Here is an 18705-nt window from a genome sequence, read left to right as displayed (position 1 = left end):
TAAAAATAGAAAATTAGCCAGGTGTGGTGGCACACACCTGTAGTCCCAGCTACTCAGAGGCTGAGGCAGGAGAAGCAATTGAACCCAGGAGGTAGAGGTTGCAGTGAGCCGATGTTGCACCACTGCACTCCAGCCTGAGCAACAAGAGCGAAACTCTGGCTCAAAAAAAAAAAAAAAAAAAAAAGGAAAAAAAACTATTGAAAGGGGCCAGGCAGGTGGCTCATACCTGTAATTCCAGCACTTTGGAAGGCCGAAGCAGGCAGATCACCTGAGGTCCACAGTTTGAGACCAGCCCAGGCAACACTGTTCAAGAATCACTTGAATCTGGGAGGCAGAGGTTGCAGTGAGCCGAGATTGCACCACTGCACTCTAGCCTGGGCAAGAGAGTGAGACTCTGTCTCAACAACAAACCCAAAAAAACAGAAAGGCAGGCAGGCAGGTGACTGGCTAGATGACCATGTACCAAAAGTGAATATGTTTATCACAGGATGACATTAATCATAGATGATTTTTATTTTGTTCTTTTTGCTTATAATTTTCCAACATTGTCAATAATTATTATTTTTTAATTAAAAGCTACTGAAGCACCAAAGGCACAAGCAACAGGCCAGGCGCGGTGGCTCAAGCCTGTAATCCTAGCACTTTGGGAGGCCAAGGCATGCGGACCACCTGACGTCTAGAGTTCAAGACCAGCCTGGCCAACATGGCAAAACCCCATCTCTACGAAAAATACAAAAATGAGCTGGGCATGGTGGCGCATGCCTATAATCCCAGCTATTTGGGAGACTGAGGCAGGAGAATTGCTTGAACCCAGGAGGCGGAGGTTGCATTGAGCCGAGATCGTGCCACTACACTCCAGCCTTGGTGACAGTGCAAGACTCCATCTCAAATAGGTAAATACATACATACATACATACATAAAACAAAAGCACAGGCAACTAGTGAAAAAATATATCGGATTTCATCAAAATTAAAAACTTTTGTGTATGAAAGGAGACTATATATAAAGTAAAAAAACAACCCACAGAATAGGGCAGGAAGGAAATTATGTTTCATTGCACTGATCAATACATTGGTTATTTTACTCACAGATAAATCCATGTCTCCTAGTCTTTTTTGTTCCTGCTCAATAACAGATTCTAATACTTTATAGTAAAGCATCTCCGCAAAACGAAAATGTTTGCTGGCAATTTCTGTAGAAATATAAAAAAAAAAACCCCACAAAAATGGCACACAAAGAAAATAAAGGCCCATTCCTCCTCCTTTACTCACAAAATAAAATTCAAAACCAACCCAATACTTTAGATATGCACACTTCTTATGATTGGTGTTTTAATTATCCCTAAGATACCTTAATTTTCTTCATGGTAACAGTCACATTTTTCTAAAATTATTAAATGAAATTTGCACATAAGGAACTGTAATATCATTTAAGACTAACACCCTTTTTTTCCCTCTATGTTTGAACAAAACAGACCAATGCTAAGAAGTATGTAATTGGCTTACTAGTCCACACCTACTTAGTTCCAATTCCTGACAGCAAACAATTCCTAGGCCAGGTTTGGGCCCATAACAGTGATATCTCCTGTCCTTATTCTCAATATGTTGAAGAATCACTACACTTCTATTTAATTTCCAGTTTACAAAAAAAACCTAAAGATTTGCAGATAAAAAAGCATCAGAAGTCCAATATAATAAAGATACCACTCTAAAATTTCTATCTTACTGAGAAGGGCTCAGAAATCAGTTGGTTGACCAGAAAAATTGGACAGCCATATCCTAGCCTTCAGTCTAAAGTCATAAATCTTTTCCTCATCTTTCTTAGTTAGTAAGAAATGACTCCATTTAGTTAAACTTCAAACATAAAAGCAGAATAACAATATTAAACCTTACCTTTAGCACAATTACTGAAATCCTCGTCTGGCTGGAAATGCTGAGAATATATTTCAAACATTTCTTTCAGTCTGTTAGCAATAGCCTGGGTTGGATCTCTGGAACATGTCCTAAAAAAGGTAATGAGAAATAACATAATTTAAAGGTCTTGTCAAGTCACAAGGGGATAAAATGTTTCTATAATTTTACTAACATGTAAATATAGAACACTCTGAACAGAAACTATACACTTCCCAAATTAATCCAAGGGATCCCATACTTCCTTTTCAAAGGTGGTGGTATTACCAGTTTGAATGAAAAAAAAAAAAAAAAAACTTTTCTTGTGGGAGCTACACCTTTTATTTTATTTTATTTTATTTTATTTTATTTTTTTGAGACAGAGTCTCGCTCTGTCACCCAGGATGGAATGCAATGATGCAATCTTGGCTCACTGCAACCTCCACCTCCCAGGTTCAAGTGATTCTCCTGCCTCAGCCTCCGAGTAGCTGGAACTGCAGGCACCTGCCACCACGCCCAGCTAATTTTTGTATTTTCAGTAGAGATGGGGTTTCACCATGTTGGCCAGGCTGGTCTCGAACTCCTGGCCTCAAGTATCCACTCGCCTCAGGCTCCCAAAGTGTTAGGATTACAGGAATGAGCCACTTCGCCCGGCCGGGGCTACACCTTTCAGTGCAGGAAGTTTAGCAACCTTGGCCTGGGCCCATTTGATATCTATGACTGTCCCCCACCTGTCCTACACATCCCCAGTCACTGATGATCCCAAACTTGTCCTTAACTATTTCCCTAGAGGACAGTAAAATTCCCATTAAGAACACCTGGAAGAAAATAGAATGAAGGGGTGTAAAACCCATACTACAGACTCACATAAACTGTTCCTGGCATTCTACATTTTTTTCCCGCCAACGAGGTTTACTTCAGTCTTTTTATTATTAGAAAGCAATATATGTTCAATGCAGAAGCATTATACAAATTATCACCATGTAAGCTTTTTGTAACAACTGTTTTTATCTTGATCACAAATATATATATAATTATATACATATTCTTTGTGAAAATGAAGCAAGTTTAAAAAATTATAAAGAGAATAAAAATCAATTACAGTCCTGCTAGAAATAACTACTGAATACTATACAAGCAGAATTTTTCTGGGAACACACACACACATACCTTTCAACAAAAATAGCACCCTTTATTTTACCTAGTATTTACTGGTAATATTTATTTAACCCCACTAATGGTACCTAAGATTTAAAATGCTGTTATGCCTAGTTAGAAACTGTAAAGCGATCTGGAAGATACAGAGATTAAGATGGCTTCTGAAATGTATTTACGAAATGCTTCTAAATTCAAGGCAAACAAGGTGCATCTGAAAAACATGACTCAGGAAGAGGCCACAGAGATATAACTTGTTGAGTATAAATCACAATCAAGTTTATGAATAAAGCAGACTTCACTAAAATGTAAAGGAAAAGTAGTTGGCATTTAAGAAGCCTGGCTATGAGTGGGAAATTACTTATGTGTACATATAGGGTCTTCTTGATATACCACCATCAGAAATAAAATAGGGTCCTTTTGGGTCTACGTCATCATATCATAAGGTTTTAGGACTGAGAGAGACCTTGGAGGTAACTTTTCAAATCAACTTGCCAAAGGTTATGCATAAGATGATGAGATTCAGCCTACTGGGCTTTTAATTAAAACTCAATGATATTCTTACCACTCTCAGGGAGATCAAAGGAACTAAATGCAGTGAACTTCCTTTCCAGGATAAGGATGTTTTATAGAGCTTACAAAATTACAGTGGTTTTTGTCCTGCTTTATGAACATGTGGAACTCTATTAATCTTTTCAAATCTGAGTCACCCTTCAGAACTTACCTCAGGTTCAACCCTCTTCATAAAGTCCTTTGACAATTCCCATCATCACTGAGCTTCCCCCCGCCCCCACCTCACCACTCCCTGAAATCTTGAAAGAACAGTTGGCAATAAGACACTTTTGTGCTTTACTCTACACTGTCTGGTGTTATTAGTTACTGTGTCTTGTATTATATTAAAGAAATCTAAGGAAAGAAGATCTTCCACTTATACAACTTATTGCTAGGTCCTCTATAGACTCACAACAGGACTGAGTATACAACTGATAAAAAATTATTCATGGGTGAATTAAGGCATTAATAATGAAAAAATAGGAAATTGGAAAATGGTCAATAACCAAATCTTAGAAAGCAGACAGGGCTCAAACTAACCTGAGAATCTGTTCCAGTTTCTCACTTGGTGCATTCCTGAGGCCTGTCAGCATGGTGTGAAGACGACTCAAGCTATGCGTAGCTGTAGAAACTGGAGTCACACAAGGGCTGTTCTCCTTAATGTACCTAACACCAGTTAGTGGTGTGGAGATTCTAAGTGCTTTGGACTAAAGAAAAAAAAATTACATAGAATTAATAAAAATTTTTTAAAGAACATTATTTTAGGCCAGAAAGACTTTAATTCACTTCACAAATGGGACTTCAAGCCAGTAAGACTTTATCTTTACAATATCAATAAATTTTAGTGACTCAAATGTCACCATTCTTGGAATTTAAACATAACAGCATTAAGAGCCGCCAATATCCATGTGAAGACGAAGGTGTGAAAGAATAATTTGTATTTTAGCTAACTAAAAGTTTGTCTCTTAAAAGTTAAAACTCTAAAATAAGGTACAGCTCCCTATATTCCCTCTTGTAAAACTTATGCTCGGAGGCAAAGATAAGCATTCTGCTCACCTGAAAAAATTAAGACTATTATTCTCAGCTCTGAGAAACAGAATTTCACAATTCCCATCTACTGCTATTTTTGCAGACACTCAAAGATAAAAGAAAATTGTGATTAAATTTGGTTCCAAAAAAAATCCATGATTTAACAAAAGCCTACTGATATGGTTTGACTATGTCTGCATCGAAGCCTCAACTTGAATTGTATTTCCCAGAATTCCCATGTGCTGTGTGAGGCACCCAGTGGGAGGTAACTGAATTATGGAGGCCAGTCTTTCCTGTTCTATTCTTGTGATAGTGAATACGTCTCGCAAGATCTGACGGCCTTATCAGGGGTTTCCACTTTTGCTTCTTCCTCATTTTTCTCTTGCCACCGCCACGTAAGAAGTGCCTTTCGCCTCACACCATGATTCTGAGGACTCCCCAGTCATGTGGAACTGTAAGTCCAATTAAACCTCTTTTTGTTCCCAGTTTTGGGTATGTCTTTATCAGCAGCGTTAAAATGAATTAATACACCCACCATCCAAATATTCAAATTTGCTTCAGAGACAGATAATAAATTGAACATTCCCTAAAAAGGCAACTTGATGCAGAACAGCCTTCATTGGTCTTCCTGCCCCTCCTCTACCTTTGGTTACCAGAATCTATCACAGGTTTTCCCCCTAAGGTAGACAGGTCTTCAAAGAAATAAGTTAAAGTCAACATTCTTGACAATAAATATGGAGAAGATGTGACTTGGTGTCAAAGGAGCCAGTAAAACATCTTTCTGATTTTTCAAATAAACTCTGAAAGGTTAAGATAGCTTAACAATGTCTTTTAATATTCAAGATAAACCAAATTTCCCTGTGTATTAAATGTACTTACTCTAATTTTTTAAAAAACCTAGCAAAACTTTCACCTGGCAACAGAGCCAACTATTCAAGTTTCATAAGATACAGAAAAGCACAGAAATTTACTGTATACAGAAACAAACCTACATGTTTTCTCTATGTCTTAAAGTGTAATACAACTAAGACTTTCACTTTGTTTCAAAGAAATTCATTCTATAATTAAGTCAATAAAATGATTTGGGTAGATTATTGCATTCAAAAGGCTGCTCCCTGCCTTACAAGGTTTCTTGCAGCCAACTACTTCACTGTGCATGAACCGATGCCTACATTGGGAGGCACTGGGAGGGAAAAACACCTTGTACACAAACAGGAGAATCAACAGCAGCCAGCAGCACATAACCACATCACCCACAGGCAGCAGTAGTTTCATAGAGGAAACTAGGTGTGACAACCACAAACAGCTTCCCGCCAGGGTCCTCAAGGTCAACATGGTGCTTCTTGGTAGCACTGTGCTTAGCCTAAAGCTTCCTTTTCATTCTGATCAAGAGGAATCTTTAACTTGGGTGCAAATATTAAGTCAGTATCTTAAAAATATTAGGATGTTCCATCACCAAATGAAGACTTACAAAATTTGGAGTGACCCTGAGCTTTGTCCTTAGTCCTCTTGTATTCTCTCTCAATTCATACCTCTAAGTAATCCCTCCTCATTTTATAGTTTTAAAAGCCAACTACGGCTGGGCATGGTGGCTCACACCTATAATCCCAGCACTTCAGGAAGCCGAGGCGGGAAGATCATGAGATCAGGAGTTCAAGACCAGACTAGCCAAGATGGTGAAATGCCATTTCTACTAAAAATACAAAAAATTAGCTGGGCATGGTGGCAGGCACCTGTAATCCCAGCTACTCAGGAGGCTGAGGCAGGAGAATCGCTCGAACCCAGGTGGCAGAGGTCACAGTGAGCCGAGATTGCACCACTGCACTCCAGCCTGGGTGACAGAGCGAGACTCCATCTCAAAAAAAAAAAAAAAAAAAAAAAAAAAGCTATCTGTACCCTGAGGACCCCAGGACATATATACACAACCCCTAACCTCTACTGTGAACTGTGAACTCTGGTCTTGTATACCTCAACTGTCTATTCAACTTCTCTACTAGGATGCTTAAAAGACATCTCTAATTTAACATGCTAGTAACCCTAACTCTTGATTCCCCTTCCCCCAGACTTGCTCTTCCCTCTTAATAAATTTCAGTAGTAAATGTTCCCCGAATGTCTACTATGTGCCAAGCGCTGCATACAACACTGGTCACAGCCTTGGTGAAGCTTATATTCTAATGCAAGGAGACAGGTAATAAAACAATTCTTTCTACCTACCTCCCTACTTACTGTCAGACAGTGATAAATACGAAGAGAAACACTAGCAAGCAGAGTCAGGGGGAAAGGAAGTCCTGAGGGTTGGGGAGGATGTTGTGGTTATTACTGACATAGCAGTTGGGTTATCAGAGACCAGAATGAAGTGAGAAGGAAGCCACATGAATCTCTTGAAGCAATACGGTTTAGGCAGAGGGAATTGCAAAGGCAAAGGCTTTGTGTTGCAGGCATGCTTGGCATATCTGAAGAACAAAAAAGGAGGTTAATGTGGCATAAGTGGGTGAGGAGGGAGGAAAGTAGATGAATTCAGAGAGAGCCAGGGCCAGATAACTTACAACATTACAGGCACTTGTCAGGATTTTAGCTTTTATATCATTTACCCAACTGGAGACATCACTGTTCTCTTTTTCTCATACCCTAGATACAAACCCTCGGTAAATCCTGTGGGTGCCATCTCCAAAATATGGCCCAGCTACAAACCATTCTCTGAAGCAAGCCACCATAAACTATTGCCAGAATCATTCCAATAGCTTCTTAACTCCCTACTTCCATCCTTGCCTCTAATCCCACTTTCCCAGAAGACCTTTAAAAATGTAAATCAGTCACTCCTCTTAATAACCCTCTTAATGGCTTTCACCTCAATCAGAGCAGAAGCAAAAGTCCTTACGATGGCTTCCAAAGCCTACACGGTCTGTCTGGCTCTCTTGTTCCCTCTTCCCTGCATTTCTTTTCCTTCTTTTCTTTTTTTTTAAAGACAGGCTCTTGCTCTGTCACCCAGGCTGGAGTGCAGTGACACGATCATGGCTCACTGCAGCCTGGAACTCCTGGGCTCAATGAATCCTCCTGACTCAGCCTCGCAAGTAGCTGGGCCCACAGGTGGACACAACCATGGCCAGCTTATTTTTTGTATTAATATTTTATGTAGAGACGGGGTCTCACTTTGTTGCCCAGACTAGTCTTGAACTCCTGGGCTCAAGCAATCTTCTGCCTCAGTCTCCCAATGTGCTAGGATTACAAGCATGAGCCATCACACCTGGCCTCCCGTCACTTCTTACCACTTTTTCCCTCACTCTATTCCTACCACACTAGCATTCTCACTGTTCCTCCAAAAAGCTAATCCTGTTCCAACCTCACGGCTTTGCGTTTGTTATGCTCTCAGCTTCAAATACATTTACCCAGCTATTCATATGGCTTGCTTCCTCACTTACTTCTGGTGTGTGACACCGTTCCCAACCACCTTACCTACCACAGCCCACCCATCCCATTCTCCCCTCCCCTGAATATTTTGTATTACTACTCTATTTTCTTCATCTATCATCACCCAACATACTATATATTTACTTGTTTATCTCCTGTCCATCTCCCCACACTGGAATATAAGCTTCTTTAGAACAGGGTTCTCGTCGTTATTTTGTTCACTGCTTTATCTCCAGTGTCCAGGACACAACCTGACATATAAAATGCTTTAGGAATATCTGTTGAATGAATAAGCAGACCAGTCTCAAGTCTGAAGCAGCTCACTTCCAGGTGAACTGGCCCTTGGATTACCCAGTGTCTCCCTGGTGGCACTTGCCAGAAGTTTGGTGTTTTCTGTTCCACCACATAGCAGAAGGGAAACTCTTGGCCTGCATCACTCTAAGTGTCTGTCTGAAATAATACCACGTGGTCCTGAAATTCAGTTTAAAAGAATTTTCTTAAAGACTGTAGATCCTCATTTTCTCCAGTCTCTTAAATGAAGGCCCCAGTCAGGTCAATTATCACTTTCTAAATGCCTACACTATGTTCACTACATATAAGACCATATATTACTGGCCCATCTTTTTAAAACCAACAATTATCAGCATGACACATTTGTTTAAATTTATATTAATTTCTTTTTCTCAGACCTCACTAAAATGAATGAAAGTTGATATTAACAAAGCAAATATCATAGAGATACCTTTTTCAATTAAGAGAAGTATCATGAGAATTTTCTCCTTCGTACTGTAGGCAAGTAAAACACAAACATGAAATTACCAAAATAAAAAAGAACCTCTGGCTTACCTGCTCCTGTATTTCTACTCTTCTGGCATGGCTAAACTCACCTTGTCAAAATGCTGCTGCAAGATGTTTTTCATCTGCACCCTTTCAGCAGTCTCTGTTCCTGAACCAGCGTTCAGACACCTTGAGAGAGTCCCAATTTCCTCCTCAGCATCCTCTCCAAGAAATATCCGCTCATCTAAATTCCCAACAGATAAAACATACTCCTCATAGGCCTTATTGATGGCTTTACTATAGGAAAAACAAATACAGACAAAATGTACTCTCTCACAGAACTGCCATTTCAATTAATTATTTCATTTTTTTATTTACTAAAAGTTCTAATAATTTTTTTGAAAGTTAAACTTTGGTAGGGTAACTTGTAGTTATAAGAACTGGATAGTATAGCTGGGTGCAGTAGCTCCCGTCTGTAATCCCCCAGAACTTTGGGAGGCTGAGGCAGGTGGATCACGAAGTCAGGAGTTCGAGACCAGCCTGGCCAATATGGTGAAACCCCATCTCTAATAAAAATACAAAAATTAACTGGGCATGGTGGCACGTGCCTGTATTCACAGCTACTCAGGAGGCTGAGGCAGAAGAATCGCTTGAACCCAGGAGGCAGAGGTTGCAGTGAGCCGAGATCATGCCACTGCATTCCAGCCTGGGCAACACAGCGAGACTCCATCTCAAAAAACAAAACAAAACAAAAACTGGATAGTATCACATGTAATCCTGCTATCCCCAAGCTCATCCATCACACGGTACAAGTATTTTGCTGACAGTGTTTCAGCTGCTGGTAGGTGCAGCTTCCGGTGAGAAGTTTAACTATCTGTCTAGCTGCTCTAGGCACCCCTGAAGACTTCCACACTTACACATCATCAATTTTCACCCATATAGTTCCAAAAGAATTTATTTCAAAATTTATAATCCAGAAGCTTAAAGAAACTTCAAAAACAGCCATACAATTTTGAACACATTTAAAAAGTGTGCTTATATTTAGATGACAGAATTTTTGCTTCCCTGTATTCTCTCACAAAACATATTCTCAGTTTCCAGAGTACAAACAATAAAAACACTAACTTCTGAAGTTTCCTAAGTATACAATTTAAAATATTAAAACATTTTATACAGAAGTACTCACAAACTCTCTCCAAAGTTCCCAGGTTCTAGAAACCCAGTGAGATTTTCTTCTTTTCCCTTAAGGAGCTATGATGAAAGAAGAGATCCTTAAGTCGTCATGTTAAATCAAGTTTTTCTCCAGAAAACATTTTCACGTTATTTCTTTGCTACTTACAAACCTTTTTTTCATAAAGTTTCCTAATATACGGTTTCCAGAAATGTTCCTTTATCCCCTTTGCTTCCAAAACTAGGCCATCATGTAAGGAACACAGTTTCTCAATGATACAAGGGGGGTCAGAGGAAGGTTTAGAATCTTTAGCATGAAAATCTTCAGATAGGCCTATGGTGTATAGAATCACAAAACAGAGATATCAGCACACAATAAGCCAATTTGTAATAAACTAAAATGTAAAACATAGAGTATAATCAGTATACCACTTAGCATACAAATGTATAGGAAACAGTATATATGGGCCTATTTTAACGCTAAGAATTTGTCAAAAAATGGCAAATAGAAGTAAAGTGTATCATTACTCGAAAGATTTCAGTTATTCAATTATTTATGTAGAGATGGTTAAGGGAAACTTAAAACTTAAATTTTAGGATATCAAATTTTAGGATACTAAGATCTAAAAACCACAAAATACAACTTTGCAAGTAAGTCTACTTTTAAACGAAAAACACCACTTTAAAAAAATTACACTGTTCAGAGATTATATACTTTAATTTGAATGTATTAGATGTATTTCATACTAGTTTACAATTTATTCTTGCCCTAGACTCAGCACAAAAGAAAAAAAATCAAATAAAAATAAAAGAGGTAAAGGTCGGGCACAGTGGCTCCATTCCTATAATCCACTTTGGGAGGCCAAGGTGGGTACATCGCTTGAGTCCAGGAGTTTGAGACCAGCCCAGGAAACACGGCGAAACCTCATCTCTACTGAAAAATACAAAAAATTAGCTGGGTGTGGTGGTGTATGTCTGTAGTCCCAGCTACCTGGGAGGCTGAGATGAGAGGATCATCTGAGCCCAGGAGATTGAGGCTACAGTGAATTGTGACTGCACCACTGCATCCCAGCCTGGGTGACAGAGTGAGACCCTGTCTCAAAAAAAAATTCTTTTTAATTTAAAACAAAAAAAAGATAAAAGTGAAAGGAAGCAGCTTTTTGGGAATATACAAGGGAGTTATGATAGAAATGAGAGAAAGAACAGAAAAGAATATGAGGAACATTAAATTTACCATACCAGGAGCAACTGAACTCCACTAATTTTAAAAATCTACCTTGATAGACAAGCTGAAATTTTAACTGAAATTACCTCAAAACTGAGGATCACCCAGAATCCTATTACAATATTACTCAAATAGCAGCAGCAATATTTATTTTAACTCTATACATACTTTTTAATATTTGCTTTGTAAATCATAATTTGGGCTTGTAACTGTTTATCATTCATAGAAATCATACACCTAAGTTCTATTAAATGCAATGCCAAAATCATCATCATTTCCATATATCTGTTAGTTTAAAAGATGAAAGTTCATTTTCTTTATTTTAGAACCATAACTATTCTTCTGTACCAAAATTTGAAATAAGATTCTTTCAGCAAATTCTTTTTGATCTCCTACAATGTGTCAGGCACAAAGTTTGCCAATGTAGAAAAACATTATCAGCTTTAATGTCATCTTCGCAACTCTGAGTTTCTAAATGCCTTCTTTCTCCTTGTTGAGTATATATTTCAGAAACTTCTGAAGTTGTCATTTAAGACTTTAAACTTTGTGGTATCTGCAACTGTTTATCCAAAAATATTTTTACAGGCAGCTTGACTCTTAGTTATAAGTACCCTGGATAACCGTAATGACAGGAGCTCTTCAAAATACTGATGCTAGGAAACCTGTACAACTCCAAGGGTAAACATAACACAGAAATGCAGATTGCCCAAAAATCTTTGATTTACAAACCTACCTTTAAAATTAGGGTTCACAAGTTCTTTACGATTAGAACATTGAAGTGCATTTCCATAAACTAAGTCCAAAGCACACAGCAGCAGGTGATAAGAATTGACCAAATCATCACTAATCATGGGGAAATTACCTGCAGGATTATAAGCAGTATAGAGTTAAATTAGCATTGACTTTGTAACATTTTAAAAATAATTTCTTCCTTTACTTATTATGACATTACAAAACAATTGTACAAAATTGACTCATTACAATAAGTGTCTTGGCAAATTTACATTTTGACATATTACTCTTATATCTTAATAAATTTATTTATTTATTTATTTTTAAGAGACAGAGTCTTGGTGGGTCACCCAGGCTGGAGTGCAGTGGTATGATCATGGCTCACTGCACCCTCAACCTCTTGGGCTCAAGGGATCTTCCTGTCTCAGCCTCCTGGGCAGCTGAAATTACAGGCACATGCCACCACACATGGCTAATTTAAAAACTTTTTTTAGAGATGGAGTTTTGCTATGTTGCCCAGGCTGGTCTTGAACACCTGGACTCAAGTGATCCTTCTGCCTTGGCCTCCCAAAGTGCTAGGATTACAGGTGTAAACCACCATGCCTGGCCTTTATTAAATTAATAAATGTCTAACAGCTTAGTGAAAACTATAACTTTACTAAAAATGCCATTCATTCATTAAGTGTTTATTAAATACCTAGTAGCTGAATAAAACTTTATCATTGGTCTTTTCTTTGAAAATTCTGAACACAAAACATTTATAAATTATCTCAAACTGTAAGAAATTGTTTTGCATGAAAACATTTTTCTGTCATGAAAATTATTAGAAATACTTAGGAGACAGCAGAAAAAATAATTCACTTAATTATTCTCATATACATTTTTTTTTTTTTTGAGATGGAGTCTCACTGTCGCCCAGGCTGGAGTGCAGTGGCATGATCTCAGCTCACTGCAAGCTCTGCCTCCTGAGTTCATGCTATTTCTCATACACATATTTTTAAAAGACCAGAACTTTTTATCAGACTCCAACAGTAACATTTTTAATACTTTTCTATATAAACTCAGACAAATTAATGCAACAGGAGTACCATTAAATATCTTTCAATTCCAGAGCTAATAATCCCAAGAATAATTGCTGATGCTTGGTAACAGGGAAATAAGAAATCAAAAACCTAAACTGACAGAAACATGTAATTTCTGCAGTGCTGGTTGAACTCTAACACTGAACACATTTTTACATGTAGTTAAACCATTTTATTATTATCTTAATTTCCTAGAAATTAAGAATTATTTCTAGTTATTTTATAACTTCAAGCCCATCCTTTTTTAGTTAAACACTGCACATGTATGCTTCATGGTGATTTTACATTCTTGTATCATCAGATAAATTCTATTTAAATAGCTAACATACATATGAAGATTTCCAAACCTCAGCATTTCACACTTAACGCCTAACCAAGTGTACGTGTACACACACGCACACACCTGCAGCTTTGTTTCAGGTTTCCCTTTCTCTCTGTTCCTCCAAAGAAAGTTACCACTTACCTCAGCATATACAAAGCAATTCTTTTTTTGTATAGACGGAAACATTCAACAAATCAACTTAAATGAACTAAAGAAAAAAAAATTCTTCTCTGCCAAAGAGGCAAACGATAATCAACACATTAAACTGTGCATTGATACAGCCAAACCAACTTGCTTGGTTCTTCTATAAAGAGGTTTAATATTAAAATATACTTGGTTCCTCATGTGTAAAAAAGGAAGTAAGTAGCACCTACTGATTTCAAGCTACAAAGCCCATCACACCAACAAGCCTAAACTTGTTACTGGTGTGCACTTGCCATAGAAGGCAAAAAAAAAAAAAAAAAAAAAGGCAGCACTGTAACATCTAATAAAAAGCTGAAATGCCCCTAAAGATCAGAATCTAATTTAAATTAAATTCTAGGACTCTCTCAACATGACGTATTTTCTATTTCAAATCCTGACCTTACAAATAAATCTGACTTTGTGAGGTATTTTATCTTTTAATCAACAAAGATAACAAGTAAATAGAAATGTTTCATCTCCAGAGTTGGCTTATTTGTCATTAGAAAGGTGGCTATAAAAGAGTACACCTTTCCCCCAAATAAATGAGAACTGAATTAAAGCAATTAAATGACTATTAGAAAAGATCATTGTGTATTATAAAAGATCACAGTGGTGGACTGTGAGAGGATTAAGTTTCTTTTTTTTTTTTTTTTCGAGACACGGTCTCGAAGTCGCCCAGACTGGAGGTGCAATCTCAGCTCACTGCAGCCTGCGCTTCCCAGGTTCAAGCGATTCTCCCACCTCAACCTCCCAAGTAGCTAGGATTCCAGGCATATGCCACCATGCCCAATCCACAAAGGTTCTTAAGGTGGAATTATTATAAACTGAATTAATGAGATAAAAGTCAAACACTGAGTTAATTACGGAGAAAAAACCACCCCAACAGGTCCAGTGAGAACAAAATAAGGACAATGAAATTATTTTTTATTGTATTGTACATATTATATATAGTACCAACTATATTTACTTCTAAGTACACATATGCCATAAAAGACAAACAAAACAGATAAAAATCCTAGAAGTGAGACATACTTGCCCAATACAATCATATGAAAAGATTACCATCATACATAATAGCAGTCGCACATTCTAAAATTTGTAGCCACTGTAAAAATGGTTTATATACTTCAAAACCTTTATTTCATGCCACTGATCATGTCGCCTTTATCATCGCTAAAGAAATATGCCAGTGTCATGTATGACAAAAGAAAGATTTTTCTCTTGAATCAAGCATGCAGCTCAGGGAAGGAAGGATGGCAGCTCTCACCCTAATTAGCTAGAGAGGGACCAGGACAAATCAAACCTGGAGACCAACAATGTCACACACAGCCAGTATGAAACTAAGAACCAGGAACCAGGAGATCTGAGTTCAAATCTTAGCTTTGTTCCCAGCAGCTAGTTTCTGGGCTCAGCTGCCTAATCTTTAAAGTGACTAAGCTGGCTGAGCATGGTGGCTCACACCTGTAATCCCAACACTTTGGGAGGCCGAGGTGGCAGATCACTTGAGGTCAGGAGTTCGAGACCACCCTGGCCAACATGGCAAAACCCCAACACTACTAAAAATACAAAAATTAGCCAGGTATAATGGTGCATGCCTGCAATCCCAGCTACTCAAGAGGCTGAGCCACAAGAATCACTTGAACACAAGAGGCGGAGGTTGCAGTGAGCAGAGATCATACCACTGCACTCCAGCCTGGGCAACAGAGCAAGATCCTGTCTCAAAAATAAAAATAAAAATAAAAAATAAAGTAAATGAGTTAAGCTAGGCCGGGTGCGATGGCTCACGCCTGTAAGCCCAGCACTTTGGGAGGCTGACGCGGGTGGATCACGAGGTCAGGAGTTCAAGGCCAGCCTGGCCAAGATGGTGAAACTCCATCTCTACTAAAAACTACAAAAAATTAGCCGGGCACGGTGGCAGGCACCTGTAATCCCAGCTACTCGGGAGGCTGAGGCAGGAGATTGCTTGAACCCGGGCAGTAGAGGTTGCAGTGGGCTGAGATCGCACCACTGCACTCCAGCCTGGGCAACAGAGTGAGACTCCATCTCAAAAAAAAATTAAGTTAAGCTAGTTAATCTAATAATGAGAGTCTCTCTTATACTTATGAAACTCCTTCCAGCTCTAAGATTCTTTGTTAACTTTGCATTTTATTGAGCCATCTTAGTGGCAAAGGCATTCCACATAGTATACAGAAGAAAGCTATGTAATAATATAACTGCACTTTCCTATCTACTTTAAAGAATTGTTTCTACATAGAAATATAAAAAGGAACTGGGCGCAGTGGCTCGTGCCTATAATCCCAGCACTTTGGGAGGCCAGGGCAGGCAGATCACCTGAGGTCAGGAGTTTGAGACCAGCCTGGCCAACATGGCGAAACCCCATCTCTACTGAAAACACAAAAATTAGCTGGGCATGGTGGTGGGCGCCTGTAATCACAGCTATTCGGGAGGCTGAGGCAGGAGAATTACTTGAACCTGGGAGGTGTAGGCTGCAGTGAGCCGAGATTGTGCCACTGCAATCTACCCTGGGAGACAGAATGAGATTCCATCTCAAAAAAAATAAATAAATAAATACAAAAAGGACAAAAAATAAGAGAGACATGTATTTCACTGAATGCAGACCTTGGGTAGGTTAAATGAGACAAGAAAAAAGGGAAAGAAAATAAATAGTATATAAAAGCATTTGACTAAGTATACTTATCTGAACGAGATACAAAAAAAAATCTGAACAGCTCTGAGGTTGATCAGTAATTGCGCTCAACTAAATAAGATACATCTCATGAAAAATAGAGTTCACAATACAAGCATATACAGAATAATGTGTTTTCAGCTCATAATTTAAAAGAGTAGCTTTGGGTAGAAAAGATGTTGTACACAACAAAGTTAAAGGACTTTCCATTTAATAAGAGAAGATTTGTATATTGTAAAGAAATCCAATAGATCTTTTGATGAAAAGGCAATACTTAAAAAAGAATCTAGGATTAAAACCCTTGAGAAAATTTTCAGTGAAAATCTTTTCCTGATACATATTAGAAGTTGACAAAATTAATACCTGAAAATGTAAATAGACATATTAAATCTAAATAAATATTACTATTTTCTTACCTTTTGCATATATAAAAAGCACCCAACAAAAATGGAAAATTTCAGACACAGTACAGGGCTGTCGCCTTTGGGGGAAGAAAAAAAAAAGTCATGAGACAACAGAAGAATCAGAAAAAAAACATCCCAAATGACTGTAAATCAGGTGTAAAATAAAACCCACAGTTAAAGGGAGAGAGATCAGATTCAGCTTCACATGGAAAACGTGGACGTTCTGCCTTAACAAAATATTGGTAGGAAATAGCTGGGATCCAGGGAAAGAGCCCATCTCAAAGAAAAGAAAATTCTTAAAGAATTTTTTAAAGTTTTTTGAGGGCAAGATAGGTGAGGTGGAAAATAAAATGAATAAAAATAGTTCTTTTGATGACACAGCAATGCTATGCTGCTTTAAGACCACTATATGCAGTCAGATATGTCCTCATTTTTTTCTCCTTTATCACAGCTAATGACCTGTATCCCTCCCTCCCTCCTTAAAGATATTCCAGACTATATCAAATCACAAAAGGCCTTTTTAATGTAAATTATGAGCTTCCTATAATTCCTTATACTTCCATCCATTAAGAGTACCTGTTGTATATTGCCAAGTAGTCTGCCAAGTTTCAGACCTGCTTTAAGCTTGGCTTTTCTACCAAAACCTCTGACAACTTTTAGACAAGAAATCTGTGGTCTCCACCTCCCAACAGCCTTATTCTAACAAGGTGCCCAGAAGAACGAAATTCCGTGGAGAAGATTAGATTAGATTTAGTTCCAGCACTGCCATTAGCTAGGGTAAACTTGCTCACCTGGGCCTTAGTCATTTCATCTGTCAAAAGATTATTCTACTTGGGTACAATACTGTACTTAATTCACCAGTCCATGGCAAGGATTAAATGTCAGTGTTCTGCTTTTAAAAGTAGCCTCTCTACCACAGGCGCATGATAAACTATTTCTAGTTTTGGTTGCCTACCAAAATAAAATTCAATTTTTTTTAGCTTAACACTTAAGCTACTCTTAATTCTGGCTCTACAACTTGAGAATTCTAGAAAAAAAAAACTTGACTAACCTCCCACATTTCCTCTTGCTTTACTGCTTTTGTGTCTTGTTTCCTCTACACAGAAGGTGCTATCTGTATCTTCATATTCACCTATCAAACTCGTACCCATTTTTCAAGACCTATTTCTACTTATTCCATGTAAACTTACCTGACTGGCTCATCCAGAGTGATTTCTTTTCCTCCTAAGTTTTACATCTGTATTCCCTCTGGTAGTCATGGGACTTTTATAACACACTGCATTGCATGCACTGGAATCTTCATACCTGCCTCATCTCGCTGACTGTACTGAAAGCTCTCAGAAGACAGAGACTGTGGGGTTTGGTGTTTTAAAAAATGCCTGTGTTCTACATAATACCTAACAGTATTTCCTGTGGATAAGTGCTAAACAAATAGTGACACATTTTCAAATAGTGTGTGAGAGATGCAGTATATAGTCACAGTAAAGCACATGGGTTCCTGCAGTCAGTTTCAATAAGAACTCCACACCTGGTTGTGTGACCCTGGACAAATTACTTAACCTCTCTGCGGCTAATTTTCTCTATCTAACAACAGTATGAGTATCACAAGGTTGTCAGAGGGATTAACTGAAGTAATACATATTGAAGTCTTAAGAGTCCCTGCCCCAAAGTAAATGCTCAGTAAGTGCTATACATTATGACTATAGTTAACAGAAAGAGCTAACAGAAAGTATACAAAGTGATAAAAATGTAAAATCTCTAATAAAGTGATTTACTTTTTTTTTTTTTTTTTTTTGAGACAAGGTCTTGCTCTGTCACCCAAACTGGAGTACAGTGGTATGAGCACAGCTCACTGCAGCCTCAACCTCCCAGGCTCAAGTGATCCCCCCACCTCAGCCTCCCCAGTAGCTGGGACCACAGGTGTGCACCACCACTCCAAGCTAATTTTTGTATTTTTTGTGGAGATGAAGTTTCGCCATACTGTCCAGGCTGGTCTCAAACTCCTGGGCTCAAGTGATCTGTCCACTTCAGCCTCCCAAAGTGCTGGGATCAGGTGTGAGCCACTGCACATGGCCTTTTAAAATTCTCTT

At 38.3% G+C, this 18705-nt stretch overlaps 1 protein-coding gene across 2 annotated transcripts in view; it reads right to left on the bottom strand.

The window, feature by feature from the left end:
- RBL2 (RB transcriptional corepressor like 2) overlaps positions 1-18705 on the bottom strand; it is a 57211-nt gene that overhangs the window by 27938 nt on the left and 10568 nt on the right. For both annotated transcript variants that reach the window (XM_019012528.4, XM_019012529.4), the window contains exons 4-11: positions 16628-16692; positions 11940-12068; positions 10155-10315; positions 9998-10062; positions 8922-9108; positions 4138-4304; positions 1894-2003; positions 1090-1193 (exon numbers count right to left, since the gene is read on the bottom strand). In XM_019012528.4, coding sequence (XP_018868073.2) covers positions 1090-1193; positions 1894-2003; positions 4138-4304; positions 8922-9108; positions 9998-10062; positions 10155-10315; positions 11940-12068; positions 16628-16692 — 988 coding nt within the window. The remainder of the gene's footprint in view (positions 1-1089; positions 1194-1893; positions 2004-4137; positions 4305-8921; positions 9109-9997; positions 10063-10154; positions 10316-11939; positions 12069-16627; positions 16693-18705) is intronic.

The sequence above is a fragment of the Gorilla gorilla genome, chromosome 18 (assembly GCF_029281585.2).
Source record: "Gorilla gorilla gorilla isolate KB3781 chromosome 18, NHGRI_mGorGor1-v2.1_pri, whole genome shotgun sequence".
NCBI classification, from domain to species: domain Eukaryota; kingdom Metazoa; phylum Chordata; class Mammalia; order Primates; family Hominidae; genus Gorilla; species Gorilla gorilla.
This window is presented reverse-complemented; position numbering and strand designations above follow the sequence as displayed.